Source organism: Cibotium barometz, chromosome 31 (assembly GCF_041138505.1).
Source record: "Cibotium barometz isolate CiBa-2024 chromosome 31, ASM4113850v1, whole genome shotgun sequence".
NCBI lineage: Eukaryota > Viridiplantae > Streptophyta > Polypodiopsida > Cyatheales > Cibotiaceae > Cibotium > Cibotium barometz.
In genome coordinates, this window is record NC_141076.1 from 18,012,074 (window position 1) to 18,036,953 (window position 24,880).

The 24,880-nt window shown below is 43.3% G+C and overlaps 1 protein-coding gene across 8 annotated transcripts in view; it reads left to right on the top strand.

The window, feature by feature from the left end:
- Positions 1–5,691: 5,691 nt before the first annotated feature.
- LOC147620565 (phosphatidylinositol 4-phosphate 5-kinase 9-like) overlaps positions 5,692–24,880 on the top strand; it is a 104,108-nt gene continuing 84,919 nt past the window's right edge. For 6 of the 8 annotated variants that reach the window (XR_015269952.1, XR_015269953.1, XM_086824796.1 and 3 more), the window contains exons 1-2: positions 5,692–5,838; positions 6,902–8,413. Coding sequence is in view for 6 of the 8 variants with exons in the window: in XM_086824796.1 (XP_086680922.1) it covers positions 7,176–8,413 (1,238 nt within the window). In the remaining 2 variants the exon portion in view is untranslated. Of the gene's footprint in view, positions 5,839–6,385; positions 6,616–6,901; positions 8,414–24,880 lie in introns of those variants that run through there. The other 2 variants (XM_086824798.1, XM_086824797.1) reach the window with 2 other exon arrangements.

The following is a 24,880-nucleotide window of genomic DNA, read 5'->3' on the forward strand; positions in this document are numbered from 1 at the left end:
AGAAGTTGCAGACCTACTAATAGGAGAAGAAACAGTGGAAGGGGCTGCCTTACCACTTCTTCTCTGCTGCTGGGCAGCAATAAATGCTTGATCAACTGCACGCTGCCTGGCCCTGTTTTGCCTGGAGTGCGCTTCTTGCAAGAGCTTGTTGACTAAAGTATCATACTTGACAGCATCAGGTTTGTCCTCATTAAGAAGTCTCCACGTGGAAGCAAAAGTCTGATATGTCTCAGGTAAAGCATCAAGAACAGTCTGCACAAGAGAATGATCAGGAATAATCTCACCTGCAGAAATCAACTGTTCTTTGAGATCTTTAATCTCAGCAAGAAAAACATTCATGTCATCATCTTCCTGCATAATCTTCAATTCTAGCTCTTTACGCAGGTAAGCGATTTTTGCCTCGTTACGACCTGCATACAAACCAGCTAGAATATCCCAAGCTTGTTTTGCTGTTTTAGCTGAATGAATATGTGGGGTGATGTTACGTTTGACAGAAAGTGCAATCAAGGCATGAGCCTGCGCATCTTTACCATCCCAACGAGCTTGTTCAGCAGTGGGTAAAACAGCAGCAACAGTAGAGCTGCTAGAACTTACAACATCCTCAACAGATCCTACATCCACAGAACCTGGACGTACATCCGTACCTTGCACAATGTTCCACACTCCTTTTGCAACCAAAACATGCTGCATCATGTATGCCCAAAAGTGGGTAGTTGATGTCTCCATCCAGTTTGTCTTCAGCAGACAACATGCAAAATACATCATTACTGTTATCAGCCATGGCCACTGACTGAAAACTGATGCAAAAGCTACCTGTAATGAAGCAAAGACTGAACAGAAGACAACTTGTGCTATGTAGCACGGTCCAGAATAGAACACGTATGCCTGTTTTGCAGAAAACTGCACTGTCGAAATTTCTGCAGAAAATGACGAAAACACCTGTGCAGAACTTGAAATGCAAAAACGGAGCCCGAAACGACCTCAGATGCAAATTCTGAGAACGCCAAGCCCTATGGGCTTATTTGCAGAGTTTAGGGACCTGCAAGCGCTCGTGAAAACTCACCTCAATCGGAGAACGTGAGTCAGAGGGTGCTGGCGGCGTAGCCCCTGGGAGCCGATGCCTGCTCTGATACCAATTGTTGGAATTAGGGTTGCAAGAAAGCACACAAAGCTTGGAGAAGAAGGAGCAAGATTGCACACAACACAAAGTGTATTAGATTGTGTCAATGTACAAAAGATAAGTTAGCCCTAGAAGGATGGGCGTATATACAAGCCGGGGGAAAAAACCTCCTAAAGAGGGAAAAAGTGCCCCGGCGGTCCTAAGTGTGTTCACACACATCACTGCCTATGTATATGGCAACAAAAGCTAAGAGAGAGAGGGAGAGAGCATACACTAGTAAAACCTAATGCAAACACCCAACCATCCATAATCATGCATCAATAAGAGGGAAGCAAGTAGACAAGCTTATTAAACACGAGCTCCAAGCTAGAAAACTCAAGATCAATTGTAATTACCTTTTCTTGTTATTGAAAAGGCCTTATATACATGGCATCATATTTACAAGTGCTCGATCGGGGGCCCAAAAGCTAGCTAATCTTATACCTAGCTATGTAGATATAAATTCCATCTTAGCCAACAATACACATATCGTAGGCTCTATTAGATCCCATAATCAAAACTCATTGCATGTTGAAGGTACTAAACTAGATCCCACAATCAACTGATCGCATGTTGAAAGTAATAAACCACACGTCAAAAATAATGTTAACCAAATATGGTTAGCATACACGCATGAAGCATCTCTACACACACTCTTGAAGCAGGATTTACGGAAGTAATAGCTCGACCATCATGAGTGCTCATCCATTAGTTGTTGTGGATGCCATGGTCTATCTCCTTGTTGTTCTTCTTGTTGGTGTGTTTGCCTTTGTTAGCTGGTGTCGACAACCATGTTGGCCAATGTGGTTAACATCTATATGACATTTGCTTTGGTACCATCTCCTACAATGCACGTTTTTAAAAAAAAGTACAGATGCAAATATGTTTGGCTCACCATTTTAGTATTATAAAAGTGTTCATTATGAAATTGAGTGCATACGTACAATTCTAGATTGAACTTTTTAGCAATATTCATGAGATGCAAAGCATATGTTAGGTATGTTGCACCTATTCAAATTCATACTAAGTCATTATTCATTAAACTTAACCATACTTGAGAACATTGTTTTTAGAGAGGCTTTGGGAATACTCAAAGAAGAGAGATAGAAGGGAGATAAAGGCATTGTTATGAGCAAGGGAATACTGAAAGAAGAGAGATAGAGGCATTGTTATAAGCAAGGGAAGTAAGACCAAAGGAAATATGAATTATCGTTACATGTAGCAGACCAAAATAAGGTAAGTGTCTCTATGATAAAACAAAGTTCAAATTAGGCACTGAGCACTTATATAAATAATAACCCACTACCATTGTTCATAGTTTTTCTGAAATTAAAGCTTTAAGTGGTAGTTGAAAAATCTTAGGGACTTAAAGCTAACAACTAGCTTATCAAAAATACATGACTCGATGAGATGGTATGGTAAAGCCCAAGTTATACCTTTCTATAAGTCCAAGATATGCTCATGAGGGAGTTATATCGACACTAACAACCCAAAGCTGTATCACAACCACGCACAATGCATGCCTCAAAATTGAAGAAGGAGAAAAGTGTACTCATGTATCCCGCATATAAAATAGTTATATTGAAAGTTCATCGAAAGTTCTCGACTATAATAATGCTTAACTTTTGCCATAAACATGTAAAAGGACAATCTTGAGAGGCACAAAATTTTAACAAAAAAGAAGGAAGCTAAATGTCCTACAATGGTCATATTGGTTAGAGTGACATTCAATCTATTTTTACACAATGGATAAAAAGGTTAGGAGCAAAAGGCTTTAAAAGTTAAATGATGCATCTTTTTTTAAAGCCAATGCACATGTTGCTACTTTTTGAAAACGATGGATCTTTATTTTATGCAAAACACATGTTATTACTTTTTGATAACCTATTTGGAGTCATTATAAGAAAATAATAAAAAAAAGGAGCAAAAAGGATGTGCAAAGTACATGGCATGACATTTTTGCCGATTGATAGAAATTCAACAACCATAGTATTGAAAACCATCACCTTTAAGGTGTGGGATGAGGCATTGCTTTCAACAATAATATTATCTTCATCCATGATCAATGTCTTCTTTCTTGCCCATACTCTCTCCATGTCTTGAATAAGAGTTGTGGACATCATCATACACGTTTTAGGTCTTTGACCTGGCAAAGGCACACATATGTCAACTCATAAAAAATACGGATAGTATTAAAAATCATTAAAAATCTATTTGCCGACACAACTTTTTGATATCTGAGCACCAATTTAAAATTATAACCATCTATCTTTACATGTCATAAGTCCTTAAGATCTTAAAACCTTACAACTGTCTTATTTTGAAATGATCCAAAGTTCAAGATCTTTCATGAAGCTAAACTTTCATAAACTTTTTACTTATAGAAAAGGAAACTTTTGAACCTTAAAATTATGCCATCATATACATGATTTAATCTTTTTATGACATGCTCAATATTTGAAAGCGCATTTGTCTTTTACATTAAAGGGGTAAAGTGTAAAGCAAATAGCTTTGTTGTTACATGGTCATCTTTACATCTTCACATTAGAGGGGTAAAGTGTAAGCAAGTAGCTTTGTTGTTATATGGTCATCTTTAGATCTTCACATTAGAGGGGTAAAGTGTAAGCAAGTAGCTTTGTTGTTATATGGTCATCTTTACATGAGTACTTCTTACATCTGCATCTTATGTTGCTTTCCCTGGTGTAGACTAGCTACTCATCTCATGAAAGACAACATCTTATGTTGCTTTCCCTGGTGTGTAGACCAGCTACTCATCTCATGAAAGACAACATCTCTGCTTACTTGCATCTCACGAATGGTAGGGTTATAACATCTATAACCTTTATGCTCCAAAGCATAGCCAATAAAATTCTCTATGCTCCAATCCAAGTACACTATTTTCTTAGCCATTATATATGTTAATAAAGCACATGGCAAATTTTGACATGCTTGCTTTTAAAAAAGATGTAAACCCTTCAAGAAAACAAAACAATATAGGATGGTTTCAGTACTTTAACAAAGGTCCAATCAAAATTTCCAAACTTAGACAAATTTTGTTTGCCCCCTTTTTTATGTTTTTTTTGGGGGAGGGGTAGCCATGCATCCCACCTATTTACTTGTTGACAATTGATTGCAATAACCACTTGGGCAAGAGCCTATAGAGAAAATCCATTTATACACTAGCTCACCCTTTCTTTCTTAGGCAATGGGATAATTGGGACTTTCTTGGCATCATTATTGGCTATGGACACCTTGTCTTTTGGGATGTACTTTCAAATGGCCTTTGATCCATTGGCTATGGACACCTTGTCTTTTGGGATGTACTTTCAAATGGCCTTTGATCCATTGGCCTTTTTTGTAATGTTATGTTCATACTCAATACAAGTCTTGTTTCTTGAAAGAAAGGGAAAAAAATGAAGGCATGGCTATGGTGAATTATTCTTGAGAAAGGCTCTCTCTCTCTCTCTCTCTCTCACACACACACACATCCCACACACTTTACTACTACACCTACACTTGCACCGCTCCCAAAAAACAAATTTAAACTTTGCCTTTTGTAAAAAAGGGAATACCTTTAAAAAAAGCTCAATATTGAAGAACTTTGTTGGTATGTTCACATCCTCCCTCTCTCCCTCTTTTCTCTTGTCCATTTCCTCTCTCGCTCTCTCTCTCTCTCTCTCTCTCTCTCTCTCTCTCTCACACACACACACACACACACACATCTATCTTCCGTTTTCTTCTTCTCTCTCTTCCCCATCTCTCTCTCTCTCTCTCTCTCTCTCTCTCTCACACACACACGCACACCTTCCCCCCCATTCTCTCTCTCTCTCTCTCTCTCTCTCTCTCTCTCTCTCTCTCTCTTGGAGTATCATCCAGGAGTCTTACTTACAGTTCTTATAACTGTAAGATAGTCAGTTTATTGTACTTTTCAGTTTCATTTGGTTGTTCTCTTTTTGCTGAGACACCAACTTCAGATGTACTCTCAATTTTGGTCTCATAAGCCATCATGGCCTCTTAGAGACGTTAATATATCATTTCATTTCATTTCTCTCTCTCTCTCTCTCTCTCTATATATATATATATATATATATACCCCTCTCTTACCCCTTCTCTCTCTCTCTCTCTCTCTCTCTCTCTCTCTATATATATATATATATATATATATATATATATATATATACCCCCTCTTTTACTCCTCTTCTCTCTCTCTCTCTCTCTCCCACCGTTGGTCGTATTTACCCTAGTATCTGGCTGCTCTGCAGGATGGAGCTAGCTAGGTTGCATATCATGATTGTAGCATTTTCCTAGTAGTAGAGCTCCATCCCCTTCACCACTCATTGTACTTATTGCACACCCAGATTCAGCTTTCTAGTTGAGTACTTTTTCATTTTGTTGGGATGACAGAGGATACCCCATACAGGTACACCGATTTGTCTCATAGGCCGAGTTGGGTCTTTTGGAAGACGTTAATAAAATCTTTCTTTCTTTCTTTCTCTCTCCCTCTCTCTCTCTATATATTGTATATATTGTGCACTACAATTAAAGAAAGAACATTGAATTGAATTTAAGAGATTGCCAACTTTTTATGCTTTTTGGAACACCATCATCTCACAGACTTGCGCGCGACAAACACGTTCTCAAAACCTGCGTACAAGCTCGCCTTTTCGTGTCTGCAAGCGGTATGCTTTTTCTCAAGCCCGTAAAAAAAGCCAAATTTATGAGAATTGCAGCCTAAGCTTATTTTTCTTATTTTGGTTATTTGTAAAAAAAAAAATCTCGTATCCAAATCTATGTTTCTCGTCCAAAATATAGCTCGAGCACATCAAATTTTCGTTTATTCAAATAATACCAAGCTTGCTTATTTTGTGAGATCTCTCTCTCTCTCTCTCTCTCTCTCTCTCTCTCTCTCTCACACACACACACACACACACACACACACACACACGTGTGCGTGATGAAGGCTATATATATAATTTACGTTTTTATTATATGTAAGCATTCATTGGCAGTTTCGAAATAGCTTCAATTTTCTGTCCGTCTATAGAAAACAAGTAAAATCAAATAATATACACCAGATCCTATTTTTTTAAAATTTATAAGATGAATATCACCAACGAATTTAAAAGCTAAAAATTCTGCCCTTTTTTTTGGTTTAAATATAACCCTCATTATTTTTATCTGATCAATTGGTGCCATAGCCATTATGGGGGGTGGTGAGTGTGACACTCACACACATGCATGCGTGCATGTACGTATGTATATCTGTGGACATACATACATAATCCAATTAATCCACTTCACATGATCGATCATGTGTTCAGGTTTTACACCTTGTTTTGGTGAGTTTAAAACAAGCATTTGCTGTGAATTGTGCTCCTTGGAAGCATTGCAGAAACACAGTAGCCTCCTATACACTGTTGTCAATTTTCAGCCCAACACATAGCCATGCTAGCAAGGTGCAAAACTTGATCAGAAGTATTGCAAATGCTAAGTGGATTCTTAACAGCTTGCAGCGGCCAGTGACTAAACATCACATTAGTGGTTTTTGTGCTCAATGCTAGTTTTCTTCCAATGGCTTTGCAAAGTTTATATGATTTTGAGACCCATGCATTTTGTCAATAGAATCATTTTACTGCTTTCCAATCTATTAATTACTTCTATTTGGGAGATGTAAAGTATTGTTTTGATGATTATGATCCTCTTAATTAAAATCTCTGATAGTCAATGTGATCACTTCTGCAGCCTTCTTGTGCACTTGGCGTTTGACTCTCACTGGAAGATTGTGTAGATGGAGATGCCCCTAGTCCACTGGAGGGTACACCTCGTAGACTCCATTGCAGGGGCAAGTTCAGCCAGGCACGATCAGATTCTAGAGAGGCTGAGGCATACGTGATCTTCCAACTTGGGCATTGGTCAGGACGAGAGTGATGTGGACCCTGAAGAAATAGATGTTTGCAAATGGGGAGAGATGTTGTGCAAGGGCTGCTTCATTGAAAATTGCAGCTAGTTGTCCTGTATGTCTGACTTGGAAGATTGTGCTGACTATGGCAAAGCGATTAATGAGAAAAATGCACAACTTCGAGAGGATAGATCTAGTTTGCACTATTCAGAAATCTTACATGCAAATAATCATGAAAATACAGGCCCTAGTTCAAGGGAATTTAGTGAAAAGAAAATGCAAAATGGAGATATCTATATTGGATCATGGAGGTCGGGTCTTCCAGATGGTTTTGGGAAGTACCTATGGTTGGATGGATGCATGTATGAGGGTGACTGGGGTACTGGTAAAGCAACTGGAAGAGGAAAGATGTCATGGCCTTCAGGGGCAACTTATGAGGGTGAATTTTCAGGCGGGTACATACAGGGGGTGGGAACGTTTACAGGAGCTGGCAACACAATTTATAAAGGCAGCTGGATTATGAATGTAGAGCACGGTCTTGGGCGGAAGTGGTATCCAAACGGGGATTTATATGAAGGTTCATGGAATCAAGGGGTGCAAGATGGCCCGGGCAGGTATATTTGGAAGAATGGAGATGTTTATTTTGGGGACTGGAAAGGAGGTAATATCTCTGGAGATGGGTCCTTAACATGGGTAAACAACGAGTCCTACCATGGACAATGGCAGAATGGGTTGAAACATGGACACGGGACATATATGTGGGCGGACGGTAAGGCTTACACGGGCACCTGGAGCAGAGGGAAGAAGGACGGAAAGGGAGCTTTTTATCCTCCAGTCACAAAGCCTGCACACAATCGAAGCTTTGGTTCATCTTATAGTATTGGGTCAGGTGAGGTGACAAACAAACATGAGGAGTGTCATTCTTATGGAGACAATAAATACGTGCCATCCTCATACCAGAACCGAAGGAGATCCTCTTTTGGGAAAATCATGCATCCTTTAAGGAAGTCAAAATCTTTGCCTTCCAGGCATACAGTGGTTGAAAGATGGTGGGGTTTCGAGGGTCCGATAGATGCCATTTGTGCGAGAAAGGATGCTAGTTTTCAGGATGAAACAGGAATCTCTGGATGTGCCCAAGATCAATTGCAAGCAAAGGTATTGCCCATCCTTGAAAGAGAGTATGCACAAGGGGTGCTGATCAGCGAACTCGCAAAGGACAGCCCGCGATTTGTGTCAATGAAAAATGGGATTCTTCAGCAATATTATCAGGCTAAACTATGGAGGAAGCCAGGCGAAACTATTGTAAAAGGGCACAGGAGTTACGATCTTATGCTGAACTTGCAGCTTGGTATCAGGTCTGTTGATTTATCTGCAACTACTTGATAGAACCCTTAGAGAAGGTTTTTTTTTTCCTGAGCTTGAATTTGTACATGGTTAGTGCTGTAAAAACAAAAAACTGACATGGTTAGTGTTGCAAAAACAAATCTGTCATTTTTGCACTCGTGAACGAATGCTTTCAATTTCTTAATTAAGTGGTGATTAGATTAGTATGTATATAAGTCAGCGGCCGCTTTCCCGAGTGGTTATCATACTACGCTGCCAAGAGGGGACGTGAGTGGACATCTAACTATATGTATGTATTTATGTATATAAAAATAATACGTAAAAATCTCAAAAAGAAAAACCACTATGCATCCCCTAAATAGTGTTTTTCACTCTCAACTTTGTGATTTTTCGTTACCCAAAACCTTGATTTTCTGTAAAACAAGCTTGATTTTCAGCCTAATTTTGGCACACACTCAATTTGACCTGCTCCCATGCCATCAGTGCCACATCAGCAACAATCAGACCAGGATACTGCTTTGTGTTTTCTTCCTTGTACCCATGTTTCAACCCTTTCGGGTAACATGTCCTAGTCTTTCTTGTAATGTGTGGAACAACACACTTTAAAAGTCAAGATTGCCACACTAAGTGCTTCATGCAAATTGTATAATGGGAAGCCGGGCTTAACATGCCAATGTAAGGAAGCTGGCAACAATTTGTACATAGCCTAGGATGTTACGTGCGTGTGGAAGCCGGGCTCAACATGCCAATGTAAGGATGCTGGCAACAATTTGTACATAGCCTAGGATGTTACATGTGTGTGGAAGCGTGCTTGATTATGCCCGTAATTAAAGCGGATTAAAGGGGCTAATTATCGCTAATTACAAGCATAATCTGAAAACGCACAGTGGAAGAGCAGAGGCTTGCTTTTTGACCTAATCTACCATGTATATTGCTGATGAATGTATACAAACTTAGATCTGGTCTCCTAAACCCTAGCATTAATGCTTACAATGCATGAACAATAGGTCGACTGTTGTCCCAAGACTCGTGTGCGACTGTGCACCACACATTTGGGCTGTGTTACTGTTGATCCAACTCTCGCTTTTGTTGCACTGCTGGCTCTGGCTGCCTGAGTTTGACCCCAGCCCCTTTCTCCACCCCTTCAGAAAGATTCGAAAGAGGCAATGCAATCTTTGCATAATTCCAAACGAAAGTGTGGAGGAAGTTAACAAATCCTAAAAAAGACTTGACTTGGGTGATGGTCTTTAGGATTGGCCATTCACAGACCTTCCTAATCTATACCAAAAGCAAGTAAGTGTCCACCTACCTATGTGTCCGCCCAAGACCGACGACTCACATTTGATAGCTCGAGAAGCACGTCCATAGCACTACAACACCTCATATGAACCACTGTATTTACGAACAAACAAGGGAAACGAATAGGGGTTCAAACATATTTGGTAAGCCACCCACCGAGGTAAACACTGGCACAACCTTGGCAAGCCCACGCCCACAAGGCATGTGCGTTCCATACCACTCTCCCCAGCCTTCATGGCTGTCACTGGCATGGCTAACCAGTGGGCTAACCACTAGCTGGGACCCCAATGCCATGGTTGACATCCTACACTGGAACTCTCTGCAAATGAGCCACAATCCCGACTATATAGCCACATGACAAGTTCACACTGCTATAAGAATTGTCTGGCCGGCCTTTAACACTAGCCTTGCTATGTCCACACAACATACACTGGACCTCTTTGCAAATGAGCCACAATCCCGACTTTATAGGCCACATGACCAGTTCACACTGCTATAGGAACTGTCCGGTGGGCCTCTAACACTATCCTCGTTATGTCCACACAACATGGGAGATAATGAGGAGGGCTGGGCCGCCTCTACAGCCCACGCAATGGCCCCCCAAGTTACTGCACATGGGCAGTCCTTGGATCTGTTGTGAAGCGCTGATGGTCTCTGTCAGAGTGAGAGTCCCCTCAATGGCCTTGCTCTAGATGTGTGTGGCTGTGATACTGCTAATGATCTCCTACCTTTGATATGTGCGGGTGTCGGGGGTCCAAGGAGATAGTGGCTGTGATGGTGGTGATCTTGAAAAGGGTGTAAACTGAAGTGTGATTCCCACACGATGGCCCCCCATGTGACTGCACGGGCAATCCTCGGATCTCTTATGGAGAGCTTGAGGATCTGCCACCATTCTTGCTGTGCCTTTGGGAAATCCCAAAGGCAATGGTGCTAAGACTCCTAGCGAAACTCACGCATGAAACAAGAGGCTGCCTGCCGGCCCGCTGATTGCCAGTCAAGTGCCGACCACGGGGCTCCTGTGAGCAAGCTGCCAAGGGAAGAGAGTGACCTTTCTAGTTTGAAAAGTGTCCCAAAGCGGCTTCCAAAAGTCAGAGAAGGGGAATGCCATGAATGCCGTGCCGCAGATGCCAGTCATCTGAATCTGCCAAATTAGCCTGGGAAAAAAGGAAAATTTGAGTGCTGCCATGAAGGAGAGGTTCAGATACAGCTGTTACAAAGGTAGCCGCTTTGTCCAAGATAACTGCGGACAATGCTGTAGGAGGTTCGGGGTCCATCCGAATGTCTGGTGCACCAAATGTTATGATCAAGGTCACACGAAGGAGGACTGCAAGGCTGCAAGCTTAGCAAGTGCTTGATTTGTGGCAGCCGCAGTGAATCAACTTGCAACCAAAGCAATCAATTCCATCATCTGCAAGGACGAGGGAGACTAGGTGGGTTTCAGTGCTTCTATTGTGAAGGAGTTGATCATCAGAAGACATAGTGTGCGCTATGGCAGGAGCAGGAATTACAGAACGTGACCCCACAGGCTGAGGGACCTGGAATGTGTCAGCCTTCTGCAGTCAACCTGTTGGTCATCGAGCGGATTTCGGCAAGCAAGGAAGAGCATCTTCAGGTGCTCCCAATCATGAGATCAAAGGGTCTATCCCTATTATTTCCCTCGGGGGAATTCCCGGGGGTAAAGGAAAAGTTTGTCTGATGGGAGGAGCAGCTTATTTTGTTAAAATTTGCATGGGAATTCGCTAGGGATTTTGATGTTTGTTAGAGATTGAGTCAGCCTAATGCGGTAGACCGGATGCCTCATAATCCAATATTTCCCCTTGAGCCATTCCAAAAATGGGGTCTAGATTTTGTGGGACTATTCAAACCTCCTGCTTACCGGATGTCACGATTTGTGACTAATATTATTATTATTCATTAGTGAAGAGTTGTGCCTTCTCGAGTGGTCACCAGTCAAGGGACACATCCTCTGGAAGGGTCACAACACTTCACAAGGGACCTGACTATTAATCTAAAGACACCTATTCATGAAAGGGCATGATCCTGCATAGGGACATAACTCTTCAATTGTAACTCTTCAGCCCCTGTTTAAAGAGGGCTCCCATGTGCAATTCAATCAACTCAAGTTCTTAGGCTTAATCTTGCAAGTCTTGTCTTTCTAGTTCTTAATCATGATTAGAATAGTTAATAGAGAGATTAGGAGATAGAAATCCTCACAGTGGTATTAGAGCAAACAAGTTCCAGCCTGTAGGATGCCCACATAAAAAAACCCTAACCCTAACCCTAAAAGTCAAAAACCCTAAATCAGAAAATTGGCCTTAGAATCGGGTATAGTTAGAGTTGTATGGAAGAGTAGGAGAGAATGCCCCATCCAATTTTCCCTAATTTTCCCAATTTTGCCCAATTTATGAATTTTCCCATAATTCTATAAAAAGCCCAAAAAAAAAGGTGTGCTGTAGAGATACCCGGGTACCATGAGAGATTCAGCACCTTCATGCCTCCCTTCTCGCTTTTGGATGGCATCCACATCAGTTTGGGCTGAATTGGCACCTTCGTAGAGAGTCACGACTCTTGTGAGACAACGTTTCCACATTAAAATAAAAATAAAAACAACTTATAAGGCTTAAATAGCCTTTGTTTAGCCGCGTAGGCCAACCCGACCAGCATAGGCCAGCTCGACCAGCCACGGCCAGCCGACCAGCATTATGAATTACGGAAAAACAAAATAATAATAATAAAATATCAACAAATGTCATGAAGCGAACCCGTTTCATTCGATGTTCCGGCCAGCCCGTTCGTGCTTACTTGCGCTCGGTGGGTGCTCCCCTGCTTGGAAACTTCTACGGAACGTGTGGGGTGTCCGAGCTCTCTCTCTCGTGCACATTATGGCTGATGACCAACCTTATCTAAGTTTTTTGGACGAACCTGATATTCTCATCAACTTGGGATTGTATCCCGAGCACACACCATTGGCTGCCGACTTGGTCCAAGAAGCCCCAACTCTCCCGCATCTTCTCTATGAATCACCTTCTCAGGCCCAATCGGTGTCTGAACCAACCCAATATAATGCAGTAGATTATGCAATACATTTTTCTTCGCCCTTTGGAGATGATGATGCTGAACCAACAATCAACTACCACTTATCCCTAGCCTTTCCTCTTCTTGGAGTTGATCTTTGGGGGCTTTGGGACATATTTATCCTCTCCGAACCAGCTACCTCGAACACTATACCCATATCCTCGCCAGACAGCCACATCTGTGCTCAGTTATTGACGGGTGTTGTTTGGGCAGCTATCAGGAGCGTCAGCCTCCTCACCATTTCCATTGCTGGCTCGCTACTCCTGAATACACACCGTGGTCGGTAGTCCTCTCTCTAGTGGCCTCACCCTCGGTGCATGAGCCATTATTTACTCCAGAGGCCTCTCCAGTAGTACCTACTTCTTAGGTTCCTTCAGCTAGTGAGCTTGGCATACTCTCGTCTTGGGACCACATCACCGGGTGGTCGTTAGCAGCCTCGCCAGCAAGAGTGCTCCCTTATATGCCAGACCTTTTGGGCCGTCCATTGGATGGTCCAGTTTGAGCGAATGATGGAAAAGTTGACTTCCTGTATGGATGGCATGCAGGCAAAAGCTACAGTAGCACCCTCACCTTCCAGTTCCAAAGCTTCAGTGGTAGCCCTTGTAGATGATCTTGTTGATCTTCCTCCAGATGTTGATAATGAAGATGTAAGAATCTTGTATCGATTATTCCAAGCCAATAACTCTAAGAAAATTGATTTAAAACCACCTCAACTGTATGATGGCAAACAAAATAAAAGAACAATAGACCAATGGCTTTTAAAAATGAATCTGTACTTTGGTAACTATAATCTGCTGGAGCACAAGAAAGTCACCATTGCCTCCTCCCTTCTTTCAGACACGGCCTTCTTATGGTGGCAACGCCGTGTAGCTGATCAAAAGACTACTCACACTTGGGATAAGTTTCAGTGGGCACTTCGCAAACAATTTGAACCAGCAGATGCGGACTTTCAGGCCCATACAGAGCTTTGCTACCTTTCCCAAAATGGCTTTTTGTCTTCGTATGTTACCCAATCCAATAAGTTGGAGCTCGAGGTGGCCAATCTCACAATGGCAGACAAGCTCCATTATTTTGTTGAAGGTCTACATCCATCACTACGACATGAAGTTCGAAAGTACAACCCAACCTCAGTCCAGGATGCAATTTAGTTGGCAAAGCGAATCAATGACATTAATTTCCCGAGTACCAGACAGAAGCAAGGTCGGTCTTCTCACCAACAACAAGATCGATCCCAAAGGTGCTCGACTTCTCAAGAAGGGGATCGTCAGCAACACCCTCGACAACAATCAAATTTTCGTCAGCAACAGCATCAGAACCCAGCTTTGAATTTCCGGCCAAGTCGTTTTGGAGACTCCTCCAATTGACCACCTGATGCTTCGTGCAACTCCGACCCTGGTCGAGCACCCAGTCGTGAGAGCCACGATCGTGGACAGAGTTCCACCCGCGGACAGTGTCGCGATTCCCGTCCCCAGCAGCCCAACCACAGACCCCCAAGAGATGGCCTGTGCACAATTTGCGGTGGTGACCATCGCTGGTTGGAGTGTCCCAAGTGGCCCGATACTAGTAATGTCCGGAAGAGTTCCAATTTTGAAGTCTTGACATTGGAATCTGTCCCGTTGATGTCAGACAAAGGATATAGGATTGTCAGTTCCATCCTGCTGACCGTTGCTGAGTGCAATCTCTCCAGTTTTGGAGTCCCAGAAGCAGATGACCGTGACACGGATTGGCATCTCAGGTGCTTACCCTCCTTGGTTCAGTTGCGGACAAGCCTGTCAATGTCCTAATTGACAGTGGATGTTCCACAAACTTCGTTGGCACCACCATGGTCATACGACTTCATCTTCGTACCAAGTGGAACATACCTCCTACAATTGAATTAGCAGATGGTTCTACCTTGGAATGCAACAAGTTGGTTGGAAGTTTGTCTTTCTCAATCGACAAGTATCGTGATAAGCTGGATTTTGAGGTCATGTCTCTCTCTGGCTATGACATCATCCTTGGGCAAGCATGGTTGTAAAAATATGATCCCTTAATCAGCTTTCGAAATCATACATTGCAATTCGTCAAAGGCACTCAATGTTTTCATTTACAAGGGCTCTTCAGTCATAAGCCTTCTCCGGTCATTTCTGCCTTACAAGCTAAGCGGATAATTTGGAAAAGAAATGCACCAGCAGCCCTTCTCATGGTACGAATAGTTCGCCATTGGTAGCTTCCTATTTGCAACAGCCATTCTTCCAGGAGTTTGTTGATCTGTTTCCAGATGAATTACCTAGAGAGCTGCCTCCCAGACGTGCAGTAGATCATCCAATTGATCTTGTCCCTGGCAGTACTCCTTCTAGAGCTCCTTATCGTGCCTCATTTGCAGAATCACAAGAGATCCAGAAGCAGCTCAAGGAACTTCTCGACAAAGGACATATTCTCCCAAGCAAGAGTCCCTTTGGTCCTCCAATCCTGTTGGTTCAAAAGTGAATTGTTTGATCAACTACTCGGTGCCAAGGTGTTCTTCAAGATTGACCTCAATTCCGGATATCATCAGCTTCGTATTCGTCAAGGTGATGAGTACAAGACAACTTTTCGAACGAAGTATGGCCATTATGAGTTTCTGGTGATTCCTTTCGGGTTAACCAATGCCCTAGCTACCTTTATGACTCTTATGAATGACATATTTGGCTCACACTTGGATAAGTTTGTCATCATTTATCTTGATGATATTTTGGTCTTCAGCAAGACAGTCAGTGAACATAAAGAGCATCTTCGGATTGTCTTCTCAATTCTTTGAGCTAATGTTCTCTTCATCAACAAGAAGAAGAGTGAATTCTTCAAAGTTCACCTAGAGTATTTGGGACACATCATTTCCATAGTTGGCATCTTAGTGTATCCTAAGAAGATTGAAGTTATTGTCAAAGTGGCCAATTCCAGTAACGGTTTCTGATGTGAGATCTTTCTTGGTTCTTGCTAATTTTTGTCACACAAAGGTGTATTGATTTTTAGAAATTGTAGCCCCTCTGATGGAGTTGACAAAGTACGAAAGGCTTCAATGGTTCCCAGAAGCAGCAACAACTTTTGCAGCACTTAAGGAGGCCTTGACTACTACTCCTGTTATGACAATTGCAGATCCTACTCTTCCGTTTGAAGTTATGACTGATGCTTCAGATTGTGCTTCCGATGGTGTTTTTATGCAGCTTGGATGCGTCATTGCTTTTGCCAGTCATAAGTTTCAGCTATCCAAATAAAGTATCCAGTTTATGATAAGGAATTTTTGGCGATAGTTCATGCTTATCGTACTTGGAAGCATTATCTTCTTGGAGCAGATTCAGTTGTTAAGACGGATCATCATTCCCTAAAGTATATCTTCACTCAGCCTGTTATGAATCCTCGATAAGGCAGATGGGTTAAATTTTTATCGAATTTTCACATGACTATTGAGTATGTGCTCGGACTTTAGAATGTTGTGGCAGATGCTCTTAGTCGCATGCCTCAAGCAACAATAATGGCAATTTCTATAGTAACAATGGAGAATCTAGAATGTTTGAAGATCAGTATTTGACTGAAAAGGATTTCTCCTTTGCTTTCCGTGCTTTGACTTCGACTAGGACGACTCCATCGGAATTGAAGATTTATACTTCATATTCTATGGTGGATGGTCTTCTTTATTATCAAGATCGCATATGTGTGCCGCATAATGCACATTTGCAAAAGATCTTATTACGTGAACATCATGAAGTACCTTATGCAGCACATCCTGGTGTAAACAAGACGTATCGGCTATTGACAGCATCCTATTATTGGCCTCAGATGAAGCAAGACGTTATTAAGTTTGTTACAACATGTCACTCTTGTTAGCAGATGAAAGCTAGCCGATAGTTGCCTCAAGGTCTTCTTCAACCGTTGCAAGCACCGCAAGAAAGATGGGAAAGTATTAGTATAGATTTTGTTACTTCCTTGCCAAAGTCTTCCAGGGGAAACACAAATTCTTGTGGTTGTGGATCACTTTTCCAAAATGGCTCACTTTATTCCTTGTAAGAAATGAGCTATAAGAAAGGAGCTACTGCACCAAATGTTGCTTTGTTATTTGTGCAGTATATTTTCAAGATTCATGGCCTACCGAAGTAGATTATTTCTGATCGAGATCCGAAGTTTACTGGTCATTTTTGGACTTCTTTATTGAAGTCTCTTGGAACTAATCTTTTGTTCAGTTCAACATATTAGATGGTCAGCATATCACCCTTAGACAGATGGTGAGACTGAAATAGTAAATCAAATTTTAGAAGAAATGCTTCGACATTATATTCAGTCTCGATTTGCATCATGGGAAGATTATTTGCCTTTGGTAGAGTTTGCTTACAATAATTCTTTCCATTCAGCAATCGGAATGACTCCTTTTCAAGTAGCGTATGGCCATACACCAATTATGCTGACAAATTTTGTCTTGCAACATAAGGTGGCATTAGCTGATCAATTGGTTCAAGAAATGCAAGATATTATTCTTCAAATTCGTGATCAGATGATTCAAGTTCAAGAGAAATATTAGAAGAATGCAAACAAGAGCAGAAGACATGCAAACAAGAGCAGAAGACATCCTTTTGGACACAGCTCTCTAAATGGGGAGGGGGGGGGGGGGGGGGACATTTTTGGGCTGCAATGTACGTGGTCCCATTGGGTTTTGGGTAAAAAGATTGGTAGAGGAGAGTAATTGCCTTTTTGGATTTGCAAGATTTACATGCCTGTGGGAGATTTGGTCTACGAGGAACACTCTGGTCTTTGTTAATGATGGCATGCAAAGTGTAGATCCTAAGAAGGTTATCTGTTTAGTGAAAGCTAACATTGCTAGTCTGGTGAGTGTAAACAGATGGGAGTCAAATACAATGAAACTACTCACTAAGAGGATATTGGATTGAGCAATTTTTGTGGGTAGTTCTTCTCTTGATTGTTTGAGAAGACTAACCCACAGTTTATATGTACTCTTTTCATATTATTAATATAAATACATCTTCACTAAAAAAAAAGACATGCAGAGTTCAATGAAGGAGATTTTGTTCTTGTGTGATTAGAATAACCACTAATTGGATCATTATCCAATTATAAGATAGTAAAGTTAGTCTTTCCGAAGCTCAGGCCTAGATTCTATGTTTTTTTTCAGATTTTGAAGAAGAATTCAGAAGTTAGTTATAAGTTGGAACTTCCTTCTTCTTAGGGAAAGATTCATCTGACCTTTCATATTTCTTGGCTGTTCAAGGAGATTCACCTGTGCTAGATGTTTCGTCCTATGTTCCCGAAATTGAAGATGAACATTTTATATTGATTCCTCATATGATTCTGGATGCTCGTCAAAAAGAGACTCGGAAAAAGCTTGCAACAGAGTTTCTTGTTAAGTGGAAAGATCTGGATGAGTCAGATTCTACATGGCAAAGTGACGAAGATTTGAAGAATTATCCAAAGCTCCTCCAAGATTTTTTTGACAAGCGACAGATCATTATTTAGCAGTGGATCTTATTTTAAATGGGAGGGAATGTCACGATTTGTGACTAATATTATTATTGTTCATTAGTGAAGAGTTGTGCCTTCTCGAGTGGTCACTAGTCAAGGGACACATCCTCTCGAAGGGTCACACCACTTCACAAGGGACCTGACTATTAATCTAAAGACACACCTATTCATGAAAGGGCATGATCCTCCATAGGGACTGTAACTCTTCAATCCTTATTTAAAGAGGGCTTCCATGTGCAATTCAATCAACTCAAATTCTTAGGCTTAAGCTTGCAAGTCTTGTCTTTCTAGTTCTTAATCATGATTAGAATAGGCAATAGAGGGATTAGGAGATTAAAATCCTCACTCCAGACATGGAATAAGTATATCCTAGTGGCAAGAGGTTACTGTACCAAGTGGGTAGAGACTCGTGCTTTAAGAAATAATAAGGCTACTCCAATTGCAAATTTTCTGTATGGCCTGCCTCTTCCCTTTGGTTCGGATTGCTCCTCATCCGGGTTCAAGTTGGCCTTTTTCTTCGATTAGCATTATGGCTAATCATTCTCCCTCGGCCGGGCGAACCATTGTTTTTTCCGAAGCCGAGCTCGCGGTCCTCTACGCCAAAATAGAGAAAGACTCCAAAACGACCCTCATTGCCAGAATCTTTGGATCTCACCCGTCCCGTCTCCAGGCTTGGGATTGGGTCCTAGCGGCTCTGCCCTCCGACCTCGCTCCACACTTTCGAGATGTCAGGTTGCTTGGAAGAGGTTTCTTCCAAGTGGATTTTGATTCTGAGGCAGCCTTAGAGGTTTTGAAGGGCAGCCCTTTGCCATTGGGCCCGAGGAAGATATTCTTTCTTCCCTACTCCAGCTATTTTGACCCTGTTGAGGAAGACCGGAATCGTTTCCCGATTACTCTTAGATTCCCAGGTCTTCCTCGCGCATATTGGCCTATGTTAGAGGCCATCGGGTCTGCCTTTGGGCTGGTTCTTCAAGTGCCCCCCCTCCATGCCTTGCCGACATCTTCTGCCCAGGTGGTCACTGCCTCGGCGGATGCTGTCCCCAGGGTCATGGTTCTTGCCCGTGACATTGAGCTCTTTGAGGACTATGTTTTACTTCCGGGCCCTTGTGGCCCTTTGAAGCAACGTATGGAGATTGCAGGTAAACCCGATCAGTGCCAGGTTTGTCACCAACAGGGTCACTTTGCTCGAGATTGCCCTCGAGCTCGAGGTCGCAGGAGACCTCGTAAGCGTGCTTCTCAGGCACCACCTACCTTGGTTCCTCCCCGTCCTTCAGTCCGCGAGGTGTGGTGAGCTGTCTCTCACGCCCGCCCCCTCGGTGCGATTGATGGGAAGGCCTCCTCGGATCATGTACAGATAGATGATGTTTCTGGTCCGAGGGATGTGTCAGCTAATGCATCTTTGCAGAGAGATGATATCTTAGATCAGGATGATTTTGTTGAGTCCTCTCTACTTGGAGGGGGTGATATGCAGGATGTTCAGCGCAGTGGGGATCATGTATTGCAGGATTTTCAGCATGATGCCATTGCCCTTGATGCCCTGCAGGGCGAACAGGTTTCTCGTACATATGCAGGTACTGTGCAGGGCCTCGGACAAGGGCATGTCAGTGGAATTCGCCCAGTGGATTTTCCCGTCCTCTAGCATTATGAGAGGCGTCCTCAGGCTGCCCATCGTCTTCTTAGATCGGGGGTTAAACCCTCTTCTCTTCCATGAGAATCGTCTCATGGAATGTTTAGGGCCTTGGAGGGCTTCCCACCCGTGGTAGGAAGCGCCTTCTAAAGGACCAGCTTTACCCTGCTGTTGACAGGAGGGTCTATGGATGTACTTTTGTTGCAGGAACACAAATTGGATAGATCTCAGTGTGGCAAAACTGCTTTCTGGCCACACCTTTTGGTCCTCGGCAGTTGGGACTAGAGGGGGTGTTTGCATTTCAGTGGCAGCATTTGTTACGCCTCATGTTATTGGGCACGGTGTTATCATCCCTGCTAGAGCACAGTGGATCTTGATCATGCATGAGGGTCAGAAATTGGGAATCTTGAATATCTATGCACCTAACGTGAGAGGTGAAAGGGTGGCCTTTTGGGACACCATTACAAATGTCATTCCCCAGGTTGATCATTGGATATTGGGAGGAGATTTTCATATGGTTGAGCAACCTTCTGACGCGAAGGGTGTTTACACCCTTCGGAGTGAACCTCATGGGAGAGGTTCACGCTTTCCTTTTTTGGCAGGGATTGCTGGATTGAGGATGACTTCCAGAGAAGGCCAAATTCCTTATCTTTCTCTTGGCATAACCGCAGGAGCGGGGATGAGAGCATCGTTGCACGTCTGGACAGGTTTTATGTGGATGATTGGTCCTTGGATAGAGGAGGCACCATTGCTATTATGCCTGGCACCACCAAATCCATTCATTGCCCCGTCGTTTTGTGTCTCAGGGAGCCTGGGGCTCGCTTGGCCTCTCCCCGTGTCCGTATCCTTGACTCTCTTTATCTAGATGCTGATATCTCCCTTGAGATCAGAGAGATATGGAGATCTTGTGACGCTCCTGATCCTCGTCATAATATTGCCCTAGCTCTTGAGAGGACCAGCCATCATTATCATAGCACTGCCTTGTCCAAGAAGAAGGAGGCTCCGGACAAGGAGAGAGCTATTAGGCGTAGGATTGCTGCTCTTCAGAGGGAACATGAAAAGCATCCACATGCGTCTTGGATTACATACCTCTTGACCACAGTTAGAGCAGAGCTGCAGTTGGCCATGGACAGGAGGGCTGAGTTCGCCTTTCATGTGAACGAGGCTTTTTGGACTCAGATGGGTGGCAGATGCAACAAAGAGTTTTTTTCAGCGCACAGGCCTTCCCGTAGGAGGGATTCTGTGAGGTACTTGCAGGATTCACAGGGTGAGGTTTAGATTGAGCCTGATAAGGTGAGGGGTATTGCTTCAGATTTTTATCGGTCTTTGTTGACTGCAGAGGTGCCCTCTCCTCAGAGAGATGTGGCACGGCAGAAAGTTTGAGAGTGCATGCCCCGGCTCATTACAGATGCTATGTGTTCTTCCGTGGATGCCCCTTTCTCGAAGGATGAATTCCTTCACGCACTGCATGCTCTTTCCAGTGGTTCATGCCCAGGGGATGATGGTCTTTATTCTTTTTGGGGATCATATTGGAGATGCTATCATTGTTGCCCTTCAGGAAATGTGGTTGTCGGGTATGATGTCTCCATACCTCACGGAGCGGCTGATTCACCTTATCCCCAAGGGTGGGGACAAGACTGACATCAAGCAATGGAGGCCCATCACCCTCCTTGGATCTGCATATAAAATCTTAGCTAAAGCCTTGAGTATAAGGTTGCAGCCGATTCTCCAAAGGACTATCCATGATACCCAGAATGGGTTCCTCCAAGGAAGGAGTATATTTGATAACATCTTTTCTTTCTGGGAAGCTGTTGAGTGGGCAAAGTCTAGTCAGCAGCCTCTTGCCATTCTTTTGCTTGATTTTGAAAAAGCTTATGACAGAGTGGATTGGGATTTTTTGGAGGGCACTATGGCACACATGGGGTTTTCCCAAAATTGGATCAGAGGGGTGTCCTGCCTATACAGGGAGGCTCATAACACTGTTTTAGCCTGTGGGGGGCGCGGTGAGCGTTTTCAGATTTCCTGTTCAGTGAGGCAGGGCTGTCCCCTCGTCCCTTTACTGTACCTCATTGTAGCTGAGGCTATGAGCAGGTTTCTTCGGGCTGCCCCTGGTGTTTATGGGTCTCAGGCTGCCTTTATGCATGGAGGAAGAGTTTTTGGACTTACGCCGTTGTTCCTTGAGGCTTCACATGCTTGTTTATGTGCTTTCCGGACAGCCTTGGAGGCCTTTTGTTTGGTAGCAGGAGCTACTATCAATTGGCATAAGTCAGTTGGTTTTTGGATCAGTGATTCTCCTCTTGCAGATTGGGTACAGACGTTGGTTTTACTTGGATTGAGAGAGTATGCTCTGCCAGATACGTTGGTTGTCAGCAGGTGGGCGTTGACATCTCCCCTGAACAATAGTTTGCTCCAGTGCTCTTAAGCATTAAATGCAAACTTCGTCACTTGAGTAGGAGGAAGCTCGACTTGGCCTCTAGAGCTTTGTGGCTAACCAAGTTTTGCTGGCAACGGCTTGGTTTATCGCTTCGTGCTGGATTTTCATAAGGGCTGCATTGGCCATCTTCGTGGCCTTATTCAGAACTTTCTTTGGTCAGGGCTTGATGGAAATGCACACACCAGGGCTAGAGTTGCTTGGGAAACCATTATCAGGCCTAAGCAGGAAGGGGGATTGAATATCATTGACCCTGAGGTGCAATGTAAGGCTTTGCTTTGTAAGCTTGTTGTTAGGGGCTTTCTTCCATGCACTTAGCCGTGGAAGGACTTTCTCATGCAACAGATCACGAAGTGTGTCCCTGTTCGCAGAGGTGACTGGACTCTCAGCTCACGCTTTATTTTTTCGGATGCAGTTCACCGCTCCACTTCATTCCCCCGGTTAGGTCCCTCCTACGGGCCTGGGACTGCCTGAGGAGTTTTTTGGTACACATCCCCCGGCGTTCAGCGGAGGAAGTTAACCGGCAACCCATTCTATGGAATGATTTGATCTTAGATGTGCATGGTAGGCCTCTTGGGGCAGCTATGCATATTCTTTGGGCTGGCTGGGAGACCCTATGCCCCACAGTGCTGGCTTGGAAGAGGCTTCAGAGCCTCACCGAGGTACAGAGATTGGATTTCACGCAGCATTTGAGAGGCTTTGGCTGGAGGATTGCACAAATTGATGCAGCCATTCCCAACCATTGGATTACTGGATCTTTCTTGGAAGGCTGTCATCATTCTTGGTTTGGGGTTTTTTCTGGGACAGGTGTTCCTCTTCAGGTGATGGGTCTCCCCTTGCCTAGGGAGGATGATGTACCGGTCTTTCTTTCTGTACAGGATGGATGGCAGCTGGAGAGATGTGACGTGCAGGACCTTATTGAGGGCCCCGAGATTCGTCTAGTCAAAGTTGTTGGCAGGTTAGGGAAGCATGTCTTTGTTGACCCCCCCCTCCCCAGGGATGATCACAGAGAGTGTTAGCCTTTGGTTGTATGGTGGCTGCCCTATCAGACATTTGCATTGGGACCCCGGTGAGTGGGAGTGGAAGGATGCTTGTAACCCTTTGAAAAGCATGACTTTTTTCAGTTATACGGTGTGGAATGCCAGACATCTTATCTTGGGACACATTCAGAGTGTCCCTACTCTTAGACCCCATTGGGAATCTTACGGCATTTCGATTGACATTCAGAGGGTATCTTGGCGGAGATTGTGGCATTCTTATAGGAAGCCACAGATTTCCTCCTTTATCTGGGTTTCTCTTCATGGTGGTCTGGCCACCAATCAATGGAGGTCTGTTACTGGTGCTTGCCCAGCATGCCCTAGATGTGCAGGAGTTTCGGAGTCAGTTTACCATTGTTTATGGGAATGCAGGGAAGCACAGAGGGTTTGGTCTGCGATTGCACACCTCTTTGGTAGGATTAAGAGGGATGCTATCATTTCTTTTGGTTCTATCATTTGGTTGACACAGTCTGGGCCTCAGCTGAGATTCGAGGGGACTAATAGGAGCTTGGCCATTATGGTTAGGCAAGGAGTTGCTCGGCAGTGTTGTCTTCAAGATTTGCCACTTTCACACTTTGTCCCTCCGAGACAGAGGTTAGACAGCTCTTGGGAGATTATTGCTAGCATCTCAGCCTGGAATATGTGGACGGCTAGATGCACCGAGGCCATTGAGGGTACTCCCGTTCTTGTTTCTCAGTGTCTTTGCAGGATTTGGAGTGATATTATTCACACCATTATGGCTACCTGGGCCAGAATCCAGGGATCTTCGAGGGCTGCGGAGAGGAAGCGCGGCCAGTTTATGAGAGAGTGGGACATTGGTATCTTTTTCACATCCTCTCATTCGGGACCCTATTGGCAACACAGGGCTCCTGATTGGTTGAGATCTCCACCTTGCTTGGTGTGAAATTTCCATTTTGTAAAATTTTTTCATACTTAATAGAAGTCTCCTTTCTCAAAAAAAAAAATAAAATTTTTTTTTTTCTGTATGAGCTGATTATGAACAAATTTTGTTGCCCAAAAGAATTATTTAGTGACCAAGGAGGGCATTTTCTCAATGAAGTAATACAAATCTTGACCCAACATCATATAAGAAGTCTACAGTGTATTTTTCAATGGTCTGGCTGAATCCTCTAACAAGATTCTGGAGAAGATCTTTTGAAGAAGGTAGTAAATGAGAGCTGGACAGATTGGGATTAGAAGCTTCATATTCTGCAAAATGGGTGTTCCGGACTGCTTACAAGACAACAACGGTGTAGATGCCGTTTTCAATGGTTTATGGTCTAGAAGCAGTAGTTTCCATGAAATTTGTGGTCCCAAGTTTAGGAGTAGCCTTGTCCACCAGGTTATCTTTGGAGGAGTCTGAAGAGCACCAGATTCAGCAATTCCTTGCTCTGCGTGGGAATTGGCTCCAAAGCGTGGCGGATGTGGTCTAGCGTCGTTGGAAGTTGTGGGTTGATCGGAATACTAAGTTCCGGATGTTCGAGGTCGGTGGCCCAGTTCTATTACTTAATTATCGAATGGA